Below are 25,392 nucleotides of genomic sequence, written 5' to 3'. Positions count from 1 at the left end.
CCTTAACTTTTATTCAAGGAAATTCAATTTCACTGTTCAAATCTGAGCTCATACGGTATATATTTTGTTTAATTTCTCTCTTCATTAGAATAATGTGACAGCAGAGGATATGCACAACTAAAGCTGCAGCTCATACTCTTTCATATAAGAAACAAAACCCCAGCAAAATAGCCTTTGTGGGTATGATATATGTTTGTTCAGACACCATCTGCCATGCAGCATGACAGTGTTCTTTTGTTTTTACTTAAAAAGCCTTAAGCTCTATTTAAGCTTTTATCAACCTTGTACAAAATAAACCTCTGTCAAAATATAGATAGATAGATAGATAGATAGATAGATAGATAGATAGATAGATAGATAGATAGATAGATAGATAGATAGATAGATAAATTCATTTATATAAATTAATATAACTGGGTATGTAAACATAACAAGAAAGTACTAGTGTAGTATTTAGTTTGTTCTCCAATGCACTATGGTGCATGTTCAAAAACATGGTAAAACCACTGACTTTTTCTAAACTAGTTGCACGTTTTCCACATTCCTACATGTTCATGGTCACGACCGTCACTGGGATGGTCGATCTAACCATGGAGCACTAAGTTATTTTGCCGGGTTTTTGTGCTACAGGTACATTTTTCTCCTTAGTAATCACCCCAGCAACAACAAACAGCGCCGCGCCGGCCAATGAGCTTGTGCAGCCGCCTCTGTCCTCACTTCCTCCGGCTGCGCTGCGCTGCGCTGGGTTCGGCTTGGCACCATCAGCCAGCACGCAGCCATCTTGGACTGAGCTCTATCTGGACTGGTGAACCCCACACTTCTGGATGGGAGGAATTTAATCAACCTAGAGTGATTTAGAGCAGATTGTCTGGAGCCCAGGGACGAAGCTGCGCATTCAGAAAGCTTACATCAAGACCCAGAACCGGTTTTAAGCGGACGCCCCCTCCCCTTTTCCTTGTCTGAAAGCTGTGTGTAGTTCCTGAGGGGCCTGAGAACTGCTGTGCTTGAGTTTACTATAGGCACTTCTTGCAAAGTTTTTTAAAGTAGGCTAATCTAGCGCAGCATATTGGTTATGACCTGTTGGTTGCCAGATCTTTGTGGAGAGTTGCTCCTGTTGTGCCGTTATGCGTCTGGATAAATTATTGCATTAATCCGGATGTTTTATTTGTGCTGGAATTTGATGTTGATCGAATCCATGATCTTCATCGGCTGGTGCCCGGCAGCTGTCCACCCTGCGAACTGAAGCTTGACGGACTTGGACTGCGGGAACCACTCACTTTGGAGAGAAAGACACATTAAAATGTCAACTAGAACACCGCTACCTACAGTCAATGAGAGAGATACAGAAAACGTGAGTATGCATTTCATTGAGGTTCACCGGCATTTCTTTGTTTTTCACAGCCTTCATTTGGCTGTAAGTTCACACGCTTTTAAACTTTAGGGCGTATTCATGTGTTGATGATGACACTATCAGCGGGTTGTGACTCTCTGAAGTTAGGGAGCTCGTGTTTGGACATCGTTTCATAGGCAGGTAGTGAGCTCTGTAGCCGGTGTGTGACTGACACATAGTTTTAAAAGAAATAAACATCAGGGTGCATGACAGCTTCACTCCGCTAAAGAACTGTCAAGTCACCCTCATGCGATTTCCTGTAACAATATTTCCGATACAGAGTAACAATATTTCCGCTGGAGTGATGCGGTGTAGCGGTATTTCTGCAGATATCATATTATTTCAGCTACAGTGGTACATTGGTGTAGTGTGAAAAGTTGTTTTTGGTCGAGTGTAACTTTTTTTTTTTTTTTTGTACAGCGATATAGTGTAACAATATTTCGGCCACAGTATAACATTATTTCCACTACATTTTTTCTGACTAACAATATTTCCACTAGAATGACATTTAACAACAGTGTTTCCTATACTGATACAATGTAGCGTTTTCTGTTACAGAAAGATGCAGTTTAGCAGTATTTCTGCTAGAGTGATATTTACACTGTATTTCCACAACACTGATACTTTGTAACAATATTACTGCTTCAGAGGTACCGTCTTTCTTACTGTGAAAGTGTAATCATTTATCACAACAAAGATATAGTTTAACAATATTTCAGCTACATTGTAACAGTATAACAATTTTACAGAGTAACATTATTTCAAATATAATATTTATTTAACAATATTTTCAATACAGCATAACAGTATTTCCACTACACTGATTTAATGTAAGTTGTTTCCTGCTACAAATTACACAACAGTGTAGAAGTATTTCTGCTAGTGATAATTTTACACTGTATTTCCACTACAATGATACTTTGTAACAATATTTTTGCTGCAGAGATAGTGTAACAATGTTTCCTATAATGTGAAAAACATTGCTTCCGCTCCAATGTATTTTTTTTTCACAACAGTGATTAAGTGTAACGATATTTTGTTTACAGTGTAACACCGTGTCCTAACTACACTGTAAAAAAAAAAGTTGAGCCAAAAATTTTTAAGGCAACCAGCTTCAGCAGATTTTTGAGTTTTCTCAACTTGTTGTTTTAAGTTTATACAACAAAAAGAAGAGAACTCTCAAATCTGCTGAAGCTGGTTGCCTTAAAATTTTAAGTTGGTTCAACTTTTCTTTTTTTTTTTTTGTGTACACGCGAAATGACAGGATTGACAGGTTTGGCTGTCCACACTCAGCGCGACGCGACAGAATCAATCAAATATCACAGCCAATCAGAAGCTTCAGAAATATCAATAGTTTGTATGTTGTTGTTCCAGCCGCGACGTCTTGGAAATAGAAACCGGTTCTAAATTAGAAATTTTAGAAAGTGGCTAGTTAGGACAAAACCTCTGATTAACATGGAAAAGATACCTTTTATCTCGTGTCGCGGCATTGCATGTAGTTAGGACACGGTGTAACAGTATTTCCATTATGAAAATATTTAACAGTATTTCCAGGAATAGTCTATCAGGGTTTCCACTGCACTGACACAATGTAACATTATTCTGCTACAGATTACGTAATGATACAATGTATCATTATTTCTGCTAGTCATAATGTTATGTTTAGTGCTGTCAAACGATTAATCGTGATTAATCGCATCCAAAATAAAAGTTTTTGTTTGCATAATATGTGTTCTGTGTATATTTAATTATGTATATATAAATACACACACATACATTATATATTTTGAAAATATTTGCATGTCTATATATAATTTATAATATAAATATATATAAATAAAAATATTTTCTGAAATATATACGTGTGTGTGTGTTTATACATAATAAATATACACAGTATGCATACATATAATATTATGTAAACAAAAACTTTTTTGGATGCGATTAATCGCGATTAATCATTTGACAGCACTAGTTGCATTGTATTTTTACTACTGTGATTCTTTGAAATAATATTTTCTCTACCGAGTTACAGTGTAACAATGTTTCCTGTAGTGTTAACTACAGCATGGCATGTACACCAGTGGAATTTGGCATCTTTTCAAAGTTTAGAGACAATTCTTATACTTCAGGTTTAAAGTTGTATAGATATATAAGAAAAGTGCAGGTGATGTCACCTTTTAAGTTTTTGTTTCAGCTGTAACTTTTTTTGCAGTTCACATAGATAGTTGTATAGTATCCGGTAATTTAAAGGCACAAATATTCCATGTGAGCAATTGATCATTTAATAGGAGGTCATAAACCCTGCATGCATGACAATAATACAGGAATGAAAAAAAAAGTTTCTAAGTTAGTTTAAAAGTTTTTAATTAGTTTTAAATTAAACAACACTGTGTGACACTAGTTGACACAGTTACATTTTGCAGTGATGTGCAGTGTATAAATTATATCCATAATAATAATAAAAAACTGAAAACAGAATTTTGAATGCTCCACTTGTTTAAAATGCACTTTGAGTTGCAGTATCTATAAAAAGTGCTGTATAAATGAAGTTTATTGTGCTGGAGCTCTTGTGCGTCATTGGTTAGAAAAGGGACACACAGATAAGTGAGGAGACCTTACCTGCCTGATTTTGCAGTCTCACCACTGGTTAGTCCTTGAGTGACGACTATTCCCTCCTTTGCTACCCGGAGAGAGTTAGAGAGAGAGAAAACTCAAATCCTCTGCACCCGTCGGACATCTAACGACAAGTGTCGGAAATGTTTTCATGCTCCTCTGAGCATCGGTTTGTGCCAGGCGATCAATGAGCTGTCAGCATCACAAAAACGAACCGACTGTCAGTTTCGAAGCCATTCAGATCGCCAATGCTAGAATGAAGGGCTCCCACTCTGTCAAGAGGCACCGCATAACTATAGTAAGTACTAATTACTCATTCTAATTAGGCTGATTAAATTTAGGAAAGAGGGAAAAGGCTGTTAGTAATGAGCCTTTTGTAATGTGCAAAGCCATTCAGAGTCAGAGAGGAAGCAGATTTGTTGACACGGGAAGGTTTTAATGTATAATGCAATTGAATCTGGTCCAGGCTGTGAGATTTTATAGCATATTTGGCAAGTGATTAATCAGAGCCACAGTGAATATTGTGATTAGCCTCTTAAAAGGTGTAAACCCACGATTGATTTTGTTGTAATAGTGGCTGCATCAGATATTGACTGAAACTGTATTGAAGACATTTAAAGTGAAACTATGTTGAGATCTTATCGGCAACAATAATGTTTTTATTGGCGGCTTGCCTGTTGTGATGGAAAAATATTACTCTGTGCTCTAGAATGTCCTAGATGTGAGCATTTGTCCTAGAGGGAGAATTTAGGACACAGTCTTTTTAAGGATCTCTCTTGGTCCTAAATAATGATTTTAAATGATTTTGCTCTGCAAACTTCAGTTAACATACTTTCAGACTTCTCGCTTGATTTTCTTTTTTAATGCAGTCATTCATGCATTTTAAGATTTAAGTGTTCAGCCTCTTATTAGTTAAAAAAGAAAACATTGCACTGACTCAACACCTTCTTTTCTGCAAATCACACCAGACTTTTTAAATCCCCCTGTTTAGATGGTAAATGTATCCTTATTTTATTTAATCAAGTTAACCAGTTCCTGAGTCTGCGTTTGTAGTTACAAACAATATCTGCCATATTACTCATTTTAGGGTTCAGTATTAGCCTGGGAACAAAGCTCAGATGAATCACTTAAATTACTGGGTGGCAGAATGCTCTCAAAATACTATTAAAAATGCTAGCATGTTAGTGCATGGCTTTTCTGTCATACTGTGTGGTGTATCTTTTTCTGTTATTTTACTGAATGTGACTTGCCATTTGCAGCCCATTTCACTTGTTATGTTACATATATTTTAGTGAAGAAATATATAGGACGGAACTTAATTTAATCCATTGGGATTAGATTAGACTCACATTTGTGAGTTTGATCATGAAGACGAGCAGTTTTTAATTTTGAATACCATGCACTGGTTAATAGTTCAAATTAAGACCAGAAGCATGTATTAAGAAGGTAATTGGCTCTCTTTAGTAATAGATTGTGTGCATGGTTGTGGCTCGAGGATCGGTAATGGAAACTAGTTTTTAGTTCCACAAATTGGGAACTGTTTTGTGAGCATTTCCTGTAATTGCTCTTGACTTCATTCTCTTATTCCTCATTATTAGCGTCCTTAGAACTTGGGTAACTGAATAGCTAACAGCTTAATGAGTCCCATACTATTATGATGGTCATTGTATAATCATCATTATACATGAAGACACATCTGGTTTTAATGTACCTACATTTGTGATTTGTGACAAAAAGGGTTTCAGCAAGGACATATTAAATTGATCAAAAATGACTTTTACGTTGTAAAAAAAACGATTTTTCACCAAATCAGAGATTTCTGAAGTATCACGTGACTCTGAAGACTTGCGTAATGGCTTCAGAAAATTCAGCTTTGCATCACAAAAATAAATTACATTTCAAAATAAATTCAAATAGAAAACTGTTATTTAAAATGGTAAGTTTTTTCAAAACATTACTGTCTTTTATGTTTTTTTTTCCAAATTCTTTAATAAACAAAAAACCTTACTGACCTCAAACTTTTGAAAGGTAGTGTATAGTCGGGTACAAAATAATGTCTGAGACCACATTGCAAATGTAGTATTACATTTTTTTTTAAAAACTGGAAATAAAGTTTTAGGGTTTCAAAAATCTGTATTATTATGTAAAATGAATAAAAAGATTCTGCAATATTAATAGGTCATGAATCAAATGTGCGCCAGTGACCTTGTGCAGTGTTTTGTGCAGATGGTATAAAATGAAGCTCAAGATGCTCTTTGGAAAATCCTGGCACCTGCCTTTCCTTTCATATCTGGTAATACAACTAAATGGGTATTGATTTGAAAAAAGCTGATCTTTCAATAGAGTTATTGATATCATGTGATTCATCGTTGTCTCAGCACTGCTTTATGACATTGAAGGCTTTTATGAGCTTCTGCTATCTATTTTGGACCCTAAACCTTATTCTTCTGTGCAACACAAAAGGTGATTTATTTATTTTTTATTTTTCAATTATTCCTTTATTTGCAGAGCAAAATAGATCAATTAATAATTTATATGACTAATGGTCATAGTTGAACTAAAACCCAAGTAACACAAGTAATCTTGTGCTAGATCTTCTAGTACTATCCAATTTTGTAACACTTAAGGTCCTTTCATGACTGGAATAGCATGACTCACAGTGATGCAGGCAACATCTTGTCGATCTGTCTCCTCTCAGGTATTGTTTCAGTCTCCATCCACGTCATACATCATTTCCTGCATCCCTTAGAGATCTTGTTCATTTTTCTTTATCACAGCAGCTCACATGCTGTAGCCTGTTCATGTACATTGGATATTCTTATTAAGATGTCTATTGGAGGTCTTGGGCTAATTTAAGTCCCTCTGTTCCAGATGGACCGGCATGCTGCTTGAAAACGTATCATAGATGACTGGTGGTGTCATCTCGGCCTTTTGTTTGCTCAGTGATGCTGACATGTTTAATAGTTTTCTACAACCATGGCCACAAATTATCATCGCTCATCCATTCCAGTTATTCGAGGTAGCTGGGTGTTTTTGTCTTTTGAGTAATGATGTTTGAGATGTTAACATCATCATTATTGGTGGAGCTGAACTCACTATTTTACATTCTTATAATTTTAAACAAATAGTTCACCTAAAAATGTGCTGAAATTTTACTCGCTCTCAAGCCATCCAAGATGTAAATGAGTTTGGTACTTCATCGGAGCAGATTTGGAGAGATTTAACATTACATCACTTGCTCACCACCAGTGGATCCTCTGGAGTGAATGGGTGCCGTCAGAATGAGAGTCCAAACAGCTGATAACAACAGCACAATAAACCACGCAAGTAATCCACGCAATGTCTTGTGATGTGAAAAGCTGCATGTTTATGAGAATGAAATCCATCAATACATTTTCAACTTCAAACCATTGCTTCCAGCTAAAATATCAGTCCTATTTTCATAATGCTGCTTTCTCCAGTGAGAGAAATATGCACAGATCAAGCACCATTTACAAGCTAAAATATTCCAAAAATGTTGTGTCCTCATGTAAGAGGACAACATGACAGCAGCTTCATTTCACAAGTTATTAATTGATGGATTGGAGTTGTGTGGACGATTTGTGGATTATTTTGATGTTTTTATCAGCTGTTTGGACCCTCATTCTGACGGCACCCATTCACTGGAGAGGATCCATTGATAACCAAGTGATGAGTCAGCACTTTATATTCTTAAATTCGCTGGTGTACATTTCTATAAAGGTCCAATTATTAGTTATACTTGACAGGCAGGAAGATACTTTGTCTTCAAACTTTGTAAAAGTACCATTCTTTATTTCTAAAAGGATGCAGCTCCAGTATTTTTCAGCGAAAGAGGAAGTCAAAGCAGAAATCCAGGAAATCGTCTAACATTTTGTCCAGATTACTTTATTTACATATCTCCCTTCCTATGAGTGGAAACTTTAGAGGCACAATACTGTAGCTCACACAGATGTCAACTGAAATTCTTTGACCAGCTCGGTTCACAGATATATATCCTTGATGGGAGGAAATGAAGATATTTCCCGTGGTGAAGCTCCTCTTTGAGGTTGTCGGGTTCAAATATCTTCATGCAAACAGTATTTGATGTTCTTTGTTTTCATTTGCCTGGAATTTAACGGCTGTCGGACTACCACAATGAATAAAGTATACAGAGATCTCCAAGATGAGTACAATTTTTTGATAAAACCTTTTAAGACATGTTCTGACAATTTTATCTAGTTGAAAGGCTGTTGCATTCACACAAAATATGTAAGTTTGGGATTCGTAATGATTTGAAAGGCCTCATATGCTCGCCAAGGCTGCATGTATTTGATCAAAGATACAGCAAAAAATAAATTATTATAATATTGTGAAATATTACAATTGATAATAACTGTTTTCTATTGTAATACTTATTCCTGATGCAAAGCTGAATTTTCAGCATCATTACTCCAGTCTCAGTGTCACATGAAAGTGTCAGAAGTAGTCAGTCTTCTAGGTTCAAGATTTGTTTATTATTAACAATGTTGAAAACAGTTGTGCCGCCTAATATATTTGTAGAGACTGAAATATTTTGTGAAATTATAAATGTCTTTAATGCCAATTTTGATCAATATAATGCATCCTCAAGAGTAAAAAACTGAGGAAAAAAACATACAGACCTCAAACCTTTGAAAAGTAGTATACTTGTCTTTACTAATCTTCTTTTTTTTCATCTGTCTCCAGCACACATCACACACGGATGGGCGGAATGAAGTGGCGTCCCGTCCCGGGCGGTCAGGGGCCCGCTGCCGAAACTCCATCGCCTCCTGTGCCGATGAGCAGCCACATATCGGCAACTATCGGCTCCTCAAAACCATCGGCAAGGGCAACTTTGCCAAGGTCAAATTGGCACGACACATTCTCACAGGGCGAGAGGTGAGCTTCATGAAGGTCTCAATCGAGAACTTTTGGTTTTTGCACAATTTTGTATATTGCACAGTTTTTTTTTTTTTTTATATATATATAACATTTCTTACAATTAACTTTTTTTTTTTTTTTTGGTGATTCAAATTTGTCTCTGAAATACAGTAATTAATTTTTTTTTTCCTTTTTGTTTACATAGAAATAATGTCATTATGGAAAAAAGAAAGAAAACTGGTCTAAAATATCTCTAAAATAGAAATATTATAATTAAATAGTGTCTCTTTTTCGTTTGATTTGGGGATGAAATACGATCTAGACTTGTTCATGAATGCTTAATGAGATTCACCATGATGTTGAGTTGAGCTGCAGAGATAAAATCATATTACTGATGCTCTTTTACTGGCTACTCTAAGACTTCATTGAATAAGGCTGTGAAATTTATTTTTTCTTCTTTTCTTTTTCCTTCAGGTGGCCATAAAAATAATTGATAAGACACAGCTTAATCCTACCAGCCTTCAAAAGGTAAACATTTCAGGATTACTGCAGAGCTATAAAAATCCTGTCCCCCTCGTTCTCAGTCTCCCTATCCTTCTCTCTTTTACTGGTTTAAGGACAAGAGTGTGCGAGAATGGAATCCCCTTTTGTCCTTCCAGAGCGAATTAAATATTAACCACATATGTAGATAGCATAACTGTATTTCTCTGCAAGTGATGGTTGCCTTTGGACCGCTTATTTTATTGCCTATTTTTAAAATCCCTGTCGTTGTCTTTTTGATTTGGCATTAGTTGACGCATTTGTTTTCATCAGCACAAGACGCAAACCAAAAATCAAAGGGACTTCTGTTCAGAGTGGTGCATGATGGGAGAGCAGTAGCTGATGGAGGAACCCTCAGTGGACTTGGATTTCAGAGGCAGCTTATAATAGCAGGAGCCGAGAAATCAGAATGAGAGGCTCGAATAATAACTACACACATGCAGAGTGGAAAGCAGAGCACTTAGACGGGACTCTTTGCTTAGCTTGGGTCTTCTGGAGTTTGTCATTTCTGATGTCATATTTCATGCCAAAAAAACTGTGACCGGCCTCTGTGCTTTTTTTTTCCTCTGGATGGACCATATAGATCACATTGTCACATTGAGGCCAATGTGAGGTGTTGATGTTCTCTTCCACTGGCTGCCCTTTTCCCTATAATTAGCTGGCACTTGTTTTTCCAGGCCATTGATTTAGGCCGTTTTCCATTTGCGAGCCGATTGACATCCCATGGCTTAGGTTGTGTCTCTGGAGGGAAGGTGGTGATCGGTTTGGGGCATATGGGGAAAGACTGAGCGTGATTGAGCCCCAGTGCGGCCCACTGCGACTCCCAGTATATATTTCCAATTAAGATGTCATGTCCTCAATAACCTGAGGTTGATCAATGAAGGTCTGTTGTTTAGTATTGAAAAGCATCTCTCATTGTTTGGTTTGCTTTACATTGAGTTTTTAATTGAAGGCATGCAAGGAGTAACTCATTTGCAAAACTTCCTTTAAAGTAATGGTGGAAAAGAAAATCTTGATAATATCTATCTATACTGTATATTAAATAATGACAACATTATTTTATATATTAAATTTACATTTAGACAAGTTTTTCTTCAAATTCATTAAAAAGATTATCAAATGAATACAAAAGGTGGGAACATCTGTTCATTTTTTACCCCCATGGCTGATATGACGGCCTATTAATTTTAAATATGGCTGGATATATAATGTTATATACTACTGTAAGAAATTGATGCCTTCATTCAGAAAGGACACAATGAATTGATCAAAAGTGACAGTAAAGACTTTATAATGTTATAAATATTTCCTTTTTAAACAAATGCTGTTCATTTGAAATCTATTCATCAAACGATACTTAAAAAAAGATATCGCGGTTTTCATAAAAATATGACATAGCAAAACTGTTTTCAACATTGATGATAAGAAATGTTTCTTGATCAACAAATCAGCAAATATGATTTTTGAAGAATCATGTGTGACTGAAGACTGGTGTAATGGTGCTGAAAATGTTCTGAAAATTCAGTTTTTTAGAATAGCAATAATAATTAACATGATTACTGTTTTTTTACTGTAAAGAAAATGAGCATAACAGACTTTTTTTCAAAAACATTTAAAACTGACCTCAAGACTTTTGTGTATATTTTAAGCGAGTCACTCAACCATAAATAATCATTTATAAAGACTAATTTATTCTAAATGCCATGATTAATGTTAGTTCAGATGTTGGCATTTGATGTCAAATTATTTTAGTATTTTTCAATCATAGCTCAGCCCTTCATTTGTATATTTTTTTTGTCTCGACCTCTGCAAAGATGTTTGCTCTCTCTGTCCATAACTCATGTCAGCAGCAGTGTGTGATGACTGCTCGTCTGTACTGCATAGTCCTGGACAGGAGGCTGAGTCATTATCAGCGCTGATTCAGATCCTGCAGCCTTTACTCACTTTCACTGCTTGACATTTCAGAGCTCATATCTCATGTCTGATCTTTCATATTATTATGGCAAAAGGGGATGTTTGGGTATTGGTATCCAAATGGGTAAGATGCTACACTGGAAAAATAAAGGTTGCAATAGGTGCAGTTGAAGAACTGAGTCCTTGGAGACTTTCCTTGCGAGTCGTTTTGAATAAAAACCTCAGCAAAATTACAAGTAATAAGGTAGCTGCACTCCTCCTCACTTACTTTCTATAGAGACCAGGGTTTCTCAAGCAAAACTAGGTCATAGATTGTTTTATCTTCCAATTGACTGGAAGAACTTGTATTCAGTTCTGGTTTCAGCTTTATATTTCTATCTTATGCTATTTTTCATTAGATTCAGTATCAGGTGCAAAAACAAGCTTTTATAATGGCAGTTTATCTGTGCGGGGATCTTTGGCGAAGGTCTTGAGTGTTGCTTGTTGGGTAAGTGGATTGTTGTTTTCTTCTCTGGACTTTCTAATGAGACCCACATGTGGGAGTGAATGGGAAGCGATGACCCCGTTTGGTTAAATAACAACATCGTCAGTAGTGGACATCAGTGGAGGACTGGCCCAGACAATGGCTTTGATGGCAGTGCTAGAGTTTATCTAAACGTCTGACCCATATTGTCGTAGACAGTCCCTCCACAAATAAAGAGGTTAATGTCATATTAATACTATATGGATTAGGTTATTAAAGGCATACTTCACCTGTTATTTGCTTGCCCTCATAAACCTGTATGACTTTATTTATTTTAATTTTTTTTTATGGTCACCATACTTGGCCGTATGTCACTTCAATTCACTTCACTTCATAATGAAGAGTTCATTTGCAAAACCAGATAACTTTTTAACAATTTTCAAAAATCATGTTTTTTCATTGTGCATTCCAATTAATCTCAATCAGTGAAGTGAAGTGACATACTTCCAAGTATGGTGGCCCATACTCGGAATTCGTGCTCTGCATTTAACCCATCCAACGTGCACACACACAGCAGTGAACACACACACACCGTGAACACACACCCGGAGCAGTGGGCAGCCATTTATGCTGCGGCGCCCAGGGAGCAGTTGGGGGTTCATTCGTGGTATTGAGGGTGGAGAGAGCACTGGACATCCACTCCCCCCACCTACAATCCCTGCCCGCCTGAGACTCGAACCCGCAACCTTTGCATTGCGAGGCCGACTATCTAACCATTAGGCCACGACTTTCCACAACGAGATCAAACTGTATTTTGAAAAAAACATCAACATGATTTTTGAAATAATAAAAAATATATAAAAAAAAAAATAATGTGCCATGCACTTTTGTGTTAATGCTTTTTACTCATTTCATGTTCGTGGTTTGCTGTAATCAACTCGTTCGTGGTTTATCACTCAGCAAATAACACTCTGAGATCACATATTGACACTTACAGTGCAATTTAAAGACATGCAGTGATACTAGACACAGAGAAAATTGCTATGCTTAATACTGAGTCAGTTTTTACACGTCTTGAAGTCGCTGTTTCATTTGGCACACAGCTCTTTGCCGTTAACCTTAATATTCAAATACAGCATCCGCCTACACACCTCAGGCCCTCTCACAGACAATGACCACTTCTCTGCTTCCCAGAGCTTTTTCTTCTTCGTCTCTCACCGATGCTGTTTTTATTTGCGTTGGTGCGACCTCTTATGCAACCGCCGAGAGTGGGAAGACAGCCTCTGGTGCTGGTTAATCTCCTTGTTAAAATTAACCTCTTTTTATGTATGAATATCAGCGATCGACAACCCTGCGATGGAGTGAAGGTTGAGAGCGCGGAAGCTGAAAGAAGCGCGTGAACGTCACAGCTGCATGTTTTCAGATCATGTGTGTCGGTGTCCGTGGGTGTTGATGTAAGAGTTCCATTCAGTGATCCCAGATGATTTTCTTTGCTGTAACTCTCATACAGTATTTCTTTCTCACAGCTAGTGAATGAGGAACATTTGAGATCAGGGATGTGAATGAAAATTCACATAATCAGTTGGATTCTTACAATTTGATTTTTTTTTTTTTTTTTTTTTACTTATTTTATGTTCTTTTATTTTTTACAAAAATACAGCCCTGAGGAAATTTTATTTTTCAATTCTGTTTATTTATTTATAGAAATTCTGTTGTCTGTTTTCTGGATTTGTGATTTAATTCACATTTATTAGTGGTGATAATTAAATGAAGTCATAAAACATGAACAATTTCAACTTTTAAAATGTAATCAAATACAAATTTGCCAATTCTTTTTATTCTTGGCAAACACTGCTAAAATTAAAACATGGAAGAAAAATTCCATAGTAAAGTAAAGTTTGAATCATTTCATTATTACACTAGTTTCTGTGTGTATATGATATGATGATGGCTTTATCAAAAGAAATGCTGAAAACGTCTGCATCGCAGAAATCATAGGACCCTAATAGGTGTTCTCCTAGATAATTACACTACTACATAAAGGAAAATGAGTGATTTAGCAATGGGAATGTTTACAAAACCTCTGCAGTCTGGCAGCGTTTTGCAGGCTTGCCGTCCCGCTGGCATTGACCTCATTTGTGCTTGCATCATCCAGAAAGCAATGCATCTGTGCAGGTCCATTTGTTACTTGTTTGCCTTATTATGTCTGGATTTGATCTGATATTTTATAACATCTGGATCGGGTATTCCTGTCCTCCTTTGGTTACCATGTAAAAATCTGTATGAAAATACAAAGTTCTATAAAGAAACATGATTATGTGAACTTTTTAAGGATGTAAAAATAACAAATGTGGCATGCTTCTTTCACTCCTCTAGCCAGACATGCAAATCTTCCAGTAGCTACTTTGTTATTGTTGTTTTTTCTTCTTCAAGGTTTGCCAACTGCTGATATCATGGACTTCCCATTTCCTGTTTTTATCCCATCAGCCAGATTAGATTTTTTTTAATCGTAAATTTCTTTAACACACTGCTTTCCTGTAATATTTTTTTGCGTCTAAATTGTACAATTATTGAAGCAATTCACAGTGTAGTTTTTAAAAACAAACATCTTATCAAAATGATTGAAGTACACAGGAGAGCTCAGGAAGTGAGAGTCTGGAACAACATGTTTTTTTGACCATGGTAAAATGATGTATCAGATATTAATAGCACAGCCCTGTGTGATTACAATATTCATATACAGTGACATTTACATGGCACTTCAAAATATATTTTGAAATCATCAAAATATTGACTGAAATCATCTGAAATCATCATTTGACCCAAAAATTATATTTTTCATATTTGTAAGACCTTGTTTTCTATTATTTGCTTTTTTCCCCCTGTGATTAACCAGTGATGAAACACCCCTGTGAATGGGCAAATTAAAAAAAGCAGATATTAAATAGACAAATATAACCATGATGTATGTATAACTTTTCAAAAGTTTCGAGTCTGTAAAATTTGTGATTGTAAGAAGTGTTTTATGCTCATCAAGGCTGCATTTATTTAATAGAAAATACAGGAAAAACTGTAATATTGTGAAATATTATTACAATTTGAAATAACTGTTTAATGCTATTTTTCAGGATGTTTTTGATGAAAGGAAAATTCAGAAGAACAACACTTATTTTAAATAGAAATGTTTTGTAACATTATAAATGTATTTTACTGTCACTCCTCAATTGATGCATCCTTGCTCAATAACATTATTAATAAAAAAAACAGAACTTTTGAATAGTAGTGTATCATTATTTTTCACAGCATGCTGAGATATTGAAAATTGGATTTATCTATTTAGTCCTTATTTATCATTTGTTTGTTTATTTATTCATTTTCAGGTGTAGATTTTATGAGGTTCACACTAGTACTTTCTTGTAAGTGCAGGAAAGGTATAAAATCGTTTCTGCTGTGATCAGTGTGATGAGTTTATATGCTCATTTCACGGAAATATTTCTAGTGAAAAGTTTAATCTCATGAGTCAGTAAGGGTTATGCTGCTGTCACATTAGGACGTTCTTTCACTCTTTCCAGTCCTCAAACACACACACATACACGCAGAGATGGCTGAATCATTTAAAGCAACATGTGCCAAATGCATTTAATCACCAGGTTTGAAGAGAAAGGGGGCAAAGGTGTCAGGATTATACAGGGGTCGGTCCAACCACACGGTCCTATCAGACAGCAGCACCACCCAGATGGGCTTAAAGCGCTCTTCTTCCCTTTTATCCACTGGTGTCTTTCCTCTTCTTGTTATTGTTCTGTTTGCTTGTCGAGGATGGAACATTTTCTTCATTTTGTCTGCCTCTTGACCTGTAGGAAATTGTTATTAGATGGCAGACCTTACGGGACGCAGGTCGTGTTTCCCTCAGATTTGTGAACATGTCTGTGATGCTTATGATGCATTTTCTAAGCCACATCTGAATTCCAATGAACAACATAAGACATGCATGCGTAATGACATTTATAATGTTAAATATGATTTCCGTTTCAAATAAATGCTGTTCTTCTGAACTCTCAATTCATCAAAAATCCTGGTTTCCACAAAAATATTAAGCATCATAACTGTTTTCAACATCGATAATAATAATAAATGTTTCTTGAGCAGCAAATTAGCATATTAGATGATTTCTGAAGGATCATGTGACACTGAAGACTGTAAATTCAGCTTTTCATCACAGGAATAAATTATATTTCAAAATACTAAATTTTTTAAAAATGCATATAAAATATATTGTGTTTTTTTGATCAAATGAATGCATCCTTGTGACCAAAAGAGATGTCTCTCATAACAGTAATGTATGTAATAAAAGAGAATTAAAAATATTAATTATTTACTAGTTCCTTGTAGTTTAACTGGCTCTACTAAAACCACAAATAGCTTTTTAACACCAAGAATGTTGAAATTCATAATAAATGCACACCAGACAGTGAAACACATTTAGTTAGGTTGTTTGAGGGAGAAATAAAAACATTTTATTCCGACAGGATCACAAAAAATGTTTGTGAAACTCCTGTTTGAGTTGGGCGAAAGCTACAAGACGAAGCAAGCTGGAGATGTCCAATTGTGCACTAAAATTGTGGCTTTCCTCACTTGATTGACATCGTTCAGCTCTTTCGAAGTCAATTCATATTGTACATTGTTATGAAGCTATGTTTGAGCCCACAGTTTTTCTTTGAATTTTGTGTTTCAGCTTAGATGTTTAATCTCTTTTATCCTTGTTGAGGTTCAGGATGTTGTTGCGGCTCGTATTTAGTCTACCTTTTTGGTTATTTTCGTCTTGTCTTGCGTATGCGTCTGGCAGTATGAATGATTTGTGAACAGTTGGTTGTGATCAAAGCAGACTGAGTCACCAGAATTGCCGCACATCGTGAAAACAAACAACTCAAGATCTAAACCTAAATGCTTCATTTTTGAACAAAAGAATATCTAAATATTTAGATCTTGAAGTTTCTATTTTTAGTCCTTAAAGTGTTTTTTTTTGTTGTTGTTGTTATCCTTGCATGTCGGCATTTTCTGTCATAAGAACTGCCTGATGTAATTAGACAGCGTTCTCTGTTTAAACCTCTAATATGCTGACTGCTCTTAGTTGAGAAAACGTGTTAGAAAAGTGAGTGAGAGAGTGACAGAACTACAAAAACTTTGTGTTTCAGAGAACAAATGTAGACTTGTTATTTTGTGTTTGTTTAGTGGTGCTTGCAGAAGGCAGGAAACATTGTCACTGCTTATACAGAGAGTTAAGGATTTCACCAAACTAAATATTAAAGGCATAGTTTACCAAACATTCTAATTTGGTCATTTATTCATCCTCTTGTTGTTTCAAACCCACATGACTTGAAAACAGAAAAGTTTTGATGAATTGTACTGGTCGAATGAATGTACTGAATGCATACTGAGGCATTCAAGCTTCAAATAGAATAGTAAACACTTTAGTAACCGCAAAACAATGTCCTGGCAAACACTCGGAACAAGCACTGCTCACATTTTCTTAAGAAAAATATACAAGGTAGTTATTGACTCTGTTTCTTGTATGGCTTAGTTCGTCCTTCTCTAAGCGATCCTTAAAGGAAGGCTCATTTTACAACTCCCCTAGAGTTAAACAGTTGAGTTTTACCGTTTTTTCCGGGTCTGGCGATAGCACTTTTAGCTTAGCTTAGCATAGATCATTGAATCGGATTAGACCATTAGCATCTCGCTCAAAAATGACCAAAGAGTTTCGATAATTTTCCTATTTAAAGCTGGACTCTTCTGTAGGTGCAGCAGGTGCAATGATATTACGCAGGGCCTGAAAGTAGTCCCCAGCTATATCAAAACTAGTTACCCAGCTGGGGACTACTTTCAGGCGCTGCGTAATATCATTGCGCCTGCTGCACCCATGGTACAGCAGCAAAGTTCCTTGATTATTACGCCCGAATGAGAGTATAGTTCCTAGCCATATCGGCCTAGAAAATCGCAACTTTTCATTTTCCGTCGGTCTTAGTACACAATGTAACTACTGAAGACTCAAGCTTTAAATAGGAAAATTATCGAAACTCTCTGGTCATTTTTGAGCGAGATGCTAATGGTTTAATCCGATTCAATGATCTACGCTAAAAGTGCTGCCGGCAGACCCGGAGATCGGCTAAATGGATTCAAAAACGGTAAAAACTCAAATGTTTAACTCTTGGGGAGTTGTAAAATGAGCCTATTTTCAAAAGAAGTGGAGTGTTCCTTTAAACAAGCACATAATGAAGCACTAAAGTATAATCGGGGATATATCATGACAGCCTAGCAGGCATTTTGTTTTTGCTGCATTCTAAGCACTTATTTTATCTCTTTTTATGAGTAATTTGAGAGCGTTTCATGTTCTCTGAAGTGGAGCAATGTGAGGAACGGTAACTGCTGTTTGCATGCACCTTAAACGGGGAAATGAGCCGTGGAGGAAGTTAAAGACACAAACACTTTAACATGCTGCTGAGGGAAAGTGGGCTCTGGTCCAATTAGGCCAGCCGAGAGATCCCTCCGAGCAAATCTTATAATGTTCTGTAATTATAATGTTCCGTAATTGTGATGAAGGTCTGCATTCACTCACCCTTAAGTGTGTCCAAACTTGTATGTCCTGCCCAAGCATGTTTTATATTACTTTTATTTGTCCCTTTTCAACTATTTTGGTTCCCATAAGCTGTTTGATTATCAGGTGAGGGTAAATCTTGACTCACAGTTGTTATTTTTTTTATTGGAAGCTCTTAAAAACCTGCCCTGATATCTTGGATGGCAGCCTGGATTTATTAAAGGAGGAAAAGAAAATGCAATCTTTTAGGAAGTAAATATCACCTTGACGCTTCAGTGAGGGCTTAAAGCTGCCTCATACCCTTCATCTTTGGATTATTTTCTCTACATAACTGTGTCTGCGTGTTCCACTTTCACTTTATCCCCTTATTAATGTCCGAAAGTCATCCGAATCAGGTGGACAATGTTTCTCCTTCAGCTTCAGAAGGAACTGAATATGAGCTCTGAGCTCTGAATGTTTACTAAAATGGTATTTTTCACCACCGTGAGTCAAGACATGACCTGAAAATGGGTTGCAAGTTCTGATTTTAGAGGGAAAACAGGCAAATAACCAATTAGGAATGCACTGTAGATACTGGATATTTGCTCACTTATTTCCCCCAGTTTTGCATTTGGATTACCTTCACCATGCTCAATTAATGAGTTTATTATAATTAATTTATTATAATTCAATAACACCATTAAATGTAATTTAGCAAATCTCAATATTCATATGCATTTTTCATACTGTATATTATAATTATGTGATGCATACCTTCACTTAATGCATTTAAGTTCAATTAATTTTTAATGTTTATTTTTTTTTTATATTTAGAATTTTTTTTGTCATTTTTGGCTATAATATTCATTTTTTAGTTATTTTTTTGAAATGGTATCATTTAAATATGCAAATAACTATATATGTAGTGTAGAAAAACAAATAGTTTTCAGCTTGTAAAAGGGAAGAGTGAACACTTTCCCAACACAAACTGTGCTAACCACTATTTGTGAATATTGTCTGCTGAGAACTTGAACCTATTGAAATTTGAGACATTTATAACCCAAAATCACCCATTTTCTAATTACTTTGCATTATCATTGTCTATGGAGTTCATAATAACTGTGAACGGTGAACGTGAAGCGCTGGTCTGGCAGCTCATATATGCTACAGATGTGTATTTGTAATGGTGAGAACTGTGTGTGCAGTGATGACGGCCCCTCTCTTTCTCACTCGGTACAAACAACTGCGTCTCTATGAGCGACTTCCTGTTTATGAGATGTGCTGAGAGAGGAGGGGAGTGTGGGGTGATTGTTGAGGGACTGCAGAAGTGTTTCCTGTTTCTCCACTGCCAGTTGCCTGCTGGTATCTAGAGTGACCAGCGTGTGATTGGTGTTTGTACAGTGGTGGGTGGGGCTATTTTAGTAACCTCAGGAAATTAGCTTGCATTTTTACTTTTCCTTCACAGAGCCATCAACACAGGATCCTTTATGACTTGATAGTCATAACAGAATATAAAATAAGTCATAAAAGAATCCTGAAAAATTCCACAAAAACATTAAGCAGCACAACTGTTTTCAAACTAAATAACAAAAAAAAAATGTTTCTTAAGCAGCAAATCATCATATTAGAATGATTTCTGAAGGATCATGCAACACTAAAGATTGGAGTAATTATGCTGGAAATTCAGCTTAGCATCACAAGAATAAATTCAATTTTAATATATATTCATATAAAAACACTCATTTTAAATTGTAATATTATTTTTCTTTTTTTTTTTTTGCATTTTGGATAATTTTTTTAATTATTTGGCATCCATTCAAAAATATTTTTGAAAGCTCTTAATTTTATTATTGAAGATATTATCTCGTATTGTTGTTTTACAAGTGACTGATTCTTTTTTTTTTTTTTTTAGAGCTAAATCATGAATTAGGGTGTAATTTCCCCTCTCTGCTGTCTTTGACATCACAGCTCAAAATAGTTATTTGTGAGGAGTTTGGGATTGTGCACGTTCTTGCAGTGCCATCAGCCAATCAAACACAGTCATGTCGTTTTCTGCATCTCAGGAGTGATTAGTCAAATAGCATTTACGGCTCAGGTGATTCATTCAAGTACTTCAGTGGCTCTAATGATAATTCCTTAGGAATATTATTTTATAATTACTTGCACTAATGTATTAAATTGACAGGCCTACATTTAATGCTCAAAAAACTTTAATGGATTATGAAAATCTGTTTGCCTTTTAGTAAGTGAATAGAAAAGCACAGACAAAACCTCTTCCTGTCACTTCAGGAACTCTAGCAGAAATTAGCTGTTTTCTGTGGTTTCTCAAGCTAGCCTGTTTGTGCTTATGAGACTCAACATGCGTCTGTGGCCCTTCTCGTGGGTTCTTAACCTCAGCCGAATTCACTGATTGTACATTTTATTTTTTGTCATTTAAGATTATTGGAGTGCGTTTTAAAAATGTAAATGTTCTAAAGTAGTTTTAAAATTTATTCAGTGTGTTAACAGAATATTCATTGAGATTAAAATGTAGGGCTTTTATTGGGAATTTGGATCAAATTCAATCTTAAAAAGTGTACCAGATCTGAATGAGTTAAGCTCTTTGGTTATGGTTACACTGATTTTTGCTTACTTCTGAGATTCCTTGATGGCACCAATCAAACATTAATTTGCCCTTAAAATACTACCAACCTGACTCATTCTGCTTCCTCATGTCTGATGATTTGACTACATTCATGCAGCTTCATCTTGGTGTGCTTTTCCCAGACGTAGAACTAAAGGCAAAGGCAGAGGGTCTTCAGCAATTGCAAAAAGAAGCGTCATCACTTTGTGAAACTCTAGTGAATTATTCAGCAGTGCTGTGTTTTCCCACTGAACACCATTGAGTGTATTCATTGTGAAACACAGGAAGTAGCTTCCACCTCAGGCCATGAGAAAACCACGCATTTTTAGAGAGATGCGCACATGGGCATGCTTCAATTCTGCTTTAATGCCACAATGATGAACATGTGCTCTATAAAGCACATGCATGAGTGCGCTGAACGTAAATGCTGTGCTAATACCTTATAGGAATATTACAGACAAGATTGCGTCCATTTACAAAAGTGCATGCACGTGTTGTAGAGAGAGCTTTTCTCTGCAGTGCTGCTACCCTCCTACACACACAACATCAGGCACTTGATGTTGAAGAGCATGGCATCTACACAGTGTGTTATTTACAGGAGAGCATTCAGTCCACCTAGAATTTGATAAAGTAGATGGGTAGGTTCTCACCTTTTGTCTCATTCCAAACCTCCTAGTCATTCTTTCCTCCATGCAATTACAATTAATGGGGCACTTCAAAAAGGAGCTCCAAGGAGCTTCCAAGCTTCAAAAAGGATGTATCAGAAGTCTGTACAGTTCATACGATGTGTGAGCTTTATGATGGGAACAGATGAAAAGTCACTTTGTTGTAAACAAATTCTTCTAGTCTGGTTGATACTACACGTGCACTAAATGCATTTTATTTATTTATTTCTTAAGTTGACATTTTATTCTTTTTTATTTCCATAAATAATAAAAAGTTATGGTTCACTGAAAACAGACTGTTCAGTCTTGTCTGTTTATTGCACATACACTACATTTATTTATTTATTTAAAGTTTTATTATTTTCATCATTTAAAATGTAAATTATTCATTGGAAACCAAATGTTCCTGCAGCCTTGTCTGATTAATACTACACATGCTTGCTTTATTTATTTATTTATTCATATATTTTTTTAAATAATTATTATATTATTGACTGTTAAACATATTTCCATATGTTTGTTTGTTACATTTAATTTTTTCACAAGTTACAATTTAGGGCATTATTATTTGAAAACAAGTTATTTTTCTAGTTCAAAATTGATACTACACATGCACTCCCATTCATTTACAATTTTATTTTATTATGTTTTATTATTTTCATGTGTTGAAATTTAGGGGGGCTAGGTTTTTTTGGCAGCCACTTTGTAATAGAAAGTATTTTATAAATTATGATTTTATATATATTTAGCTTATTGTGATCTCAATTGTTATTGTTGATCATAACACATTTGAATAATATCTGAATCCTAATTGTTTTTTAAAAGTTATTTTTATTGTGACTAATTTTGATAGCATTATCCATCCATAAATAATGCAGTGCAAAAATATACTTTTTAAGATGTTTAAAAAAAAACTAATAAAAAAATTTTATTCATCAATTAACTTTAATTCTTATTCATCATTACATCCTTTTTCTCTTATAAGTGATGCAAATGAGTCAGTGACGAGTAATTGTTTTACACTCCCAGCAGTGTGCTGCGCTGACATCTAAACAGGTAGCTCCTGATGTCCATCCACAGTTTGTCATCCCCATCTCTGATACTACTGATGACTCATCACTTACGATTCACAGAAGATGTTAAACAGCTGATGTTCCACCTCAGAGCAGCTCTGCTCTAGACGCCATGCCCATCTATGTCTGGATGGCTTCCGCTCATTAGCGGAGACCTCGTTGTCTTTAATTAGCGCTCTGTAATTGGTGGCTGCGGGCTGAAACTACTGCTGTGCAGTCTTTTCTAGAACATGTGCTCCCAGCATCACGCTCTCTGCAAGTCATAAGGAAAAGCCCCAGACCGTGATCACGGTAATCTGTTTTGCCACTTTAAATGCCATCAGCTTGTTATCAGGCCTCGATTATCATGAAAGCTCCCGGTAATGTTTTGTAGTTGTAGATATCAACTGTTGCTTGTTAAGGAAACATTTTAACCATTCTGATCATTTCGTGAAGGAGTCATCGTACCGACTCAACCTGAAAACACAACCCGAGGTTGTTTTTTTTTAGCAAATTCTTTTCCCATCTGATCAATTCAGTGAGTTAATTGAGTAATGAGTTAATCATACTGATTCGAACAATAAGTTTGTGAGACTTTTGGGATGATCTTTTACTTCTATAACAGATTCGGGGAGTTCATTCAGTAAAGGATTCTGATTCAAACAGAAACCGATAAATTTGTGTTTTTGACTGATTCAGTATTGATCTCATCATTTAGTGAAGGATTCATCTAGGGGTGTGCGATATATATCGTCTGCGATAATTTCGTAATTGTTATTTTAACGATGTGCAATTTCACATTATCGAGTGTTTTGCAAATTCAAAACACCCCTACACACATACATTACGTGAAGTCTAGACTAGAGCGCATATGCATTTAGAGCGTGTTCTTTCGCTGCATGATTCAGTCTATTAAAATGCATTTAGAATGATCACAAATTCGAGACATGGGGGCAGAAAAAGTATTTATTTTTTATTTTTTGCTCTGGCACTGTCCTATCTGTGTAGAAAATAAACTGCATATCGGTTGCATGAACAGATTGTGTTACCACTTTTCATGTACAGAGTCACAGGCTGTGTTTACTCTGGCCTATTGAAATAAGATGCCATCATTTGGATCTGCACCGCTCTGGGCAGGCTACTGTACTACAGCGCTGGGGTTCAGCGGTCACATGCGTCCACTTTGATGTCAGCTCAAGTTATCCTGCGTCTCTAATGTGCCTGACCATGTCCACATGTTCAGATATATAAGAAAGCATGTGAATAGTGTTTGTACTAGTGCTTTAGTTTAGATTGCTGGTTTAGAACATTGCTGGCTGACTAAGAGCCTAATTAGCCCTGCACTCGTATTGATTTTTGGTAGTTTCTTTTTTGTGCAATGACTACTGACTATTGAACTCTGTGAAACGGACACAAAACATTTTGTACCTTTGACTGTTTCTCACGTTTTCAGTCTTTTCGAGTGTGACTGCATGCGTCAGTGTGACGTACATACTAGAATCTTGAAAATAATTGGTGCGTGTTTGGAGGTGAAAGAGTCGGTTGAAATGCTAAAGTGTTTTTGGAAGGCTCAGGGGTGCTAATGCATGAATATATGGTGATAATGTAAAGAGAGAATGAAGGAACAGAAATGTAAATAGAATTACAAGGCATTCTCAATTCAGTTTTGGTGCACAAGTCTTTTAGCCTTAATAGAAATGGTAAAAGTGAGATTTTTTTTTTTTCTTCATTGAATTGAATAGCAAGTGTACTATAACTTTTCTAAATGCTCTTACATGCATTTTTGCCTGGTGAATAATAAACAAAATTCCCATAGATTCTCATTAAGGGGCGGAACTTCAGCCATATTTATAGGATGTTAAAAATTTTGGGGTCTGTAAGGTTTTAAAAAGAAGTCTCTTATGCTTAGCAAAGCTGCATTTATTTGATCAGAAATACAGTAAAAACAGTAGTATTGTGAAATATTATTATAGTTTAAAATAGGGAAACACGATATTGGATTTTTGCCGATATGCCGATATTTTTCAACTCTTTTTGGCCGATAGTTGATACCGATATATTTCCTTTTTGTTTGGAAACAACACCAAGACTCTCCTGTGTGGAAATTATAAGCAAATTATTTTTTAATTTTGGTAAGTTTTTAACAAGAACTTATTTGTTAGAATTAATTAAACAATAATGAAGTTATTTTATAAAGACAGTACATTGAAGCTTTGAAAATAACTATAAATAAACTATGTATCAATGACTGCATTTTTTTCTCTCAGAAAGATGCACTTTATATTTACATTTAACATTTGTAAATGGTCTAAAGCAAGAGTTGTAAAAATCTAAAATCTTTGAGTTTATCATTTGTTTAAAAAATATAACATATTACACATTAATGAATAAATCAGTATATATAAAATTATTTAATTTACAAGTGCTATGTTTGTGATTTTTTTTAATTCATGTAAGCTATAGCTTCTGACCTTTAAATCAAAACATATTCATGATTTTATGACATCAATTTAGGGGTGTTTGATCGTGGATTTTTGAAAAAGCGCACGTCAGACCAGCGCAATAAAAATGTCTCCACGATCTGCTTTTGAAGAAATATCGTAGTATCGTGCTACAGCGCACATTATGTCAAATACAGTTCTGGCGCCTCCGTCTCTACATA

The 25,392-nt window shown here is 35.6% G+C and overlaps 1 protein-coding gene across 6 annotated transcripts in view; it reads left to right on the top strand.

The window, feature by feature from the left end:
* Positions 1–697: 697 nt before the first annotated feature.
* LOC306880677 (MAP/microtubule affinity-regulating kinase 3) overlaps positions 698–25,392 on the top strand; it is a gene marked incomplete at its 5' end in the record, with an annotated part of 61,685 nt that continues 36,990 nt past the window's right edge. For 3 of the 6 annotated variants that reach the window (XM_079434377.1, XM_079434376.1, XM_079434378.1), the window contains 3 exons: positions 698–1,351; positions 8,732–8,923; positions 9,380–9,433. In XM_079434377.1, the coding sequence (XP_079290503.1) occupies positions 1,301–1,351; positions 8,732–8,923; positions 9,380–9,433 (297 nt within the window). Of the gene's footprint in view, positions 1,352–4,193; positions 4,305–8,731; positions 8,924–9,379; positions 9,434–25,392 lie in introns of those variants that run through there. The other 3 variants (XM_079434381.1, XM_079434380.1, XM_079434379.1) reach the window with 2 other exon arrangements.

This window comes from Barbus barbus, assembly GCF_936440315.1.
Source record: "Barbus barbus genome assembly, chromosome: 14".
Lineage (NCBI taxonomy): Eukaryota > Metazoa > Chordata > Actinopteri > Cypriniformes > Cyprinidae > Barbus > Barbus barbus.
This window is presented reverse-complemented; position numbering and strand designations above follow the sequence as displayed.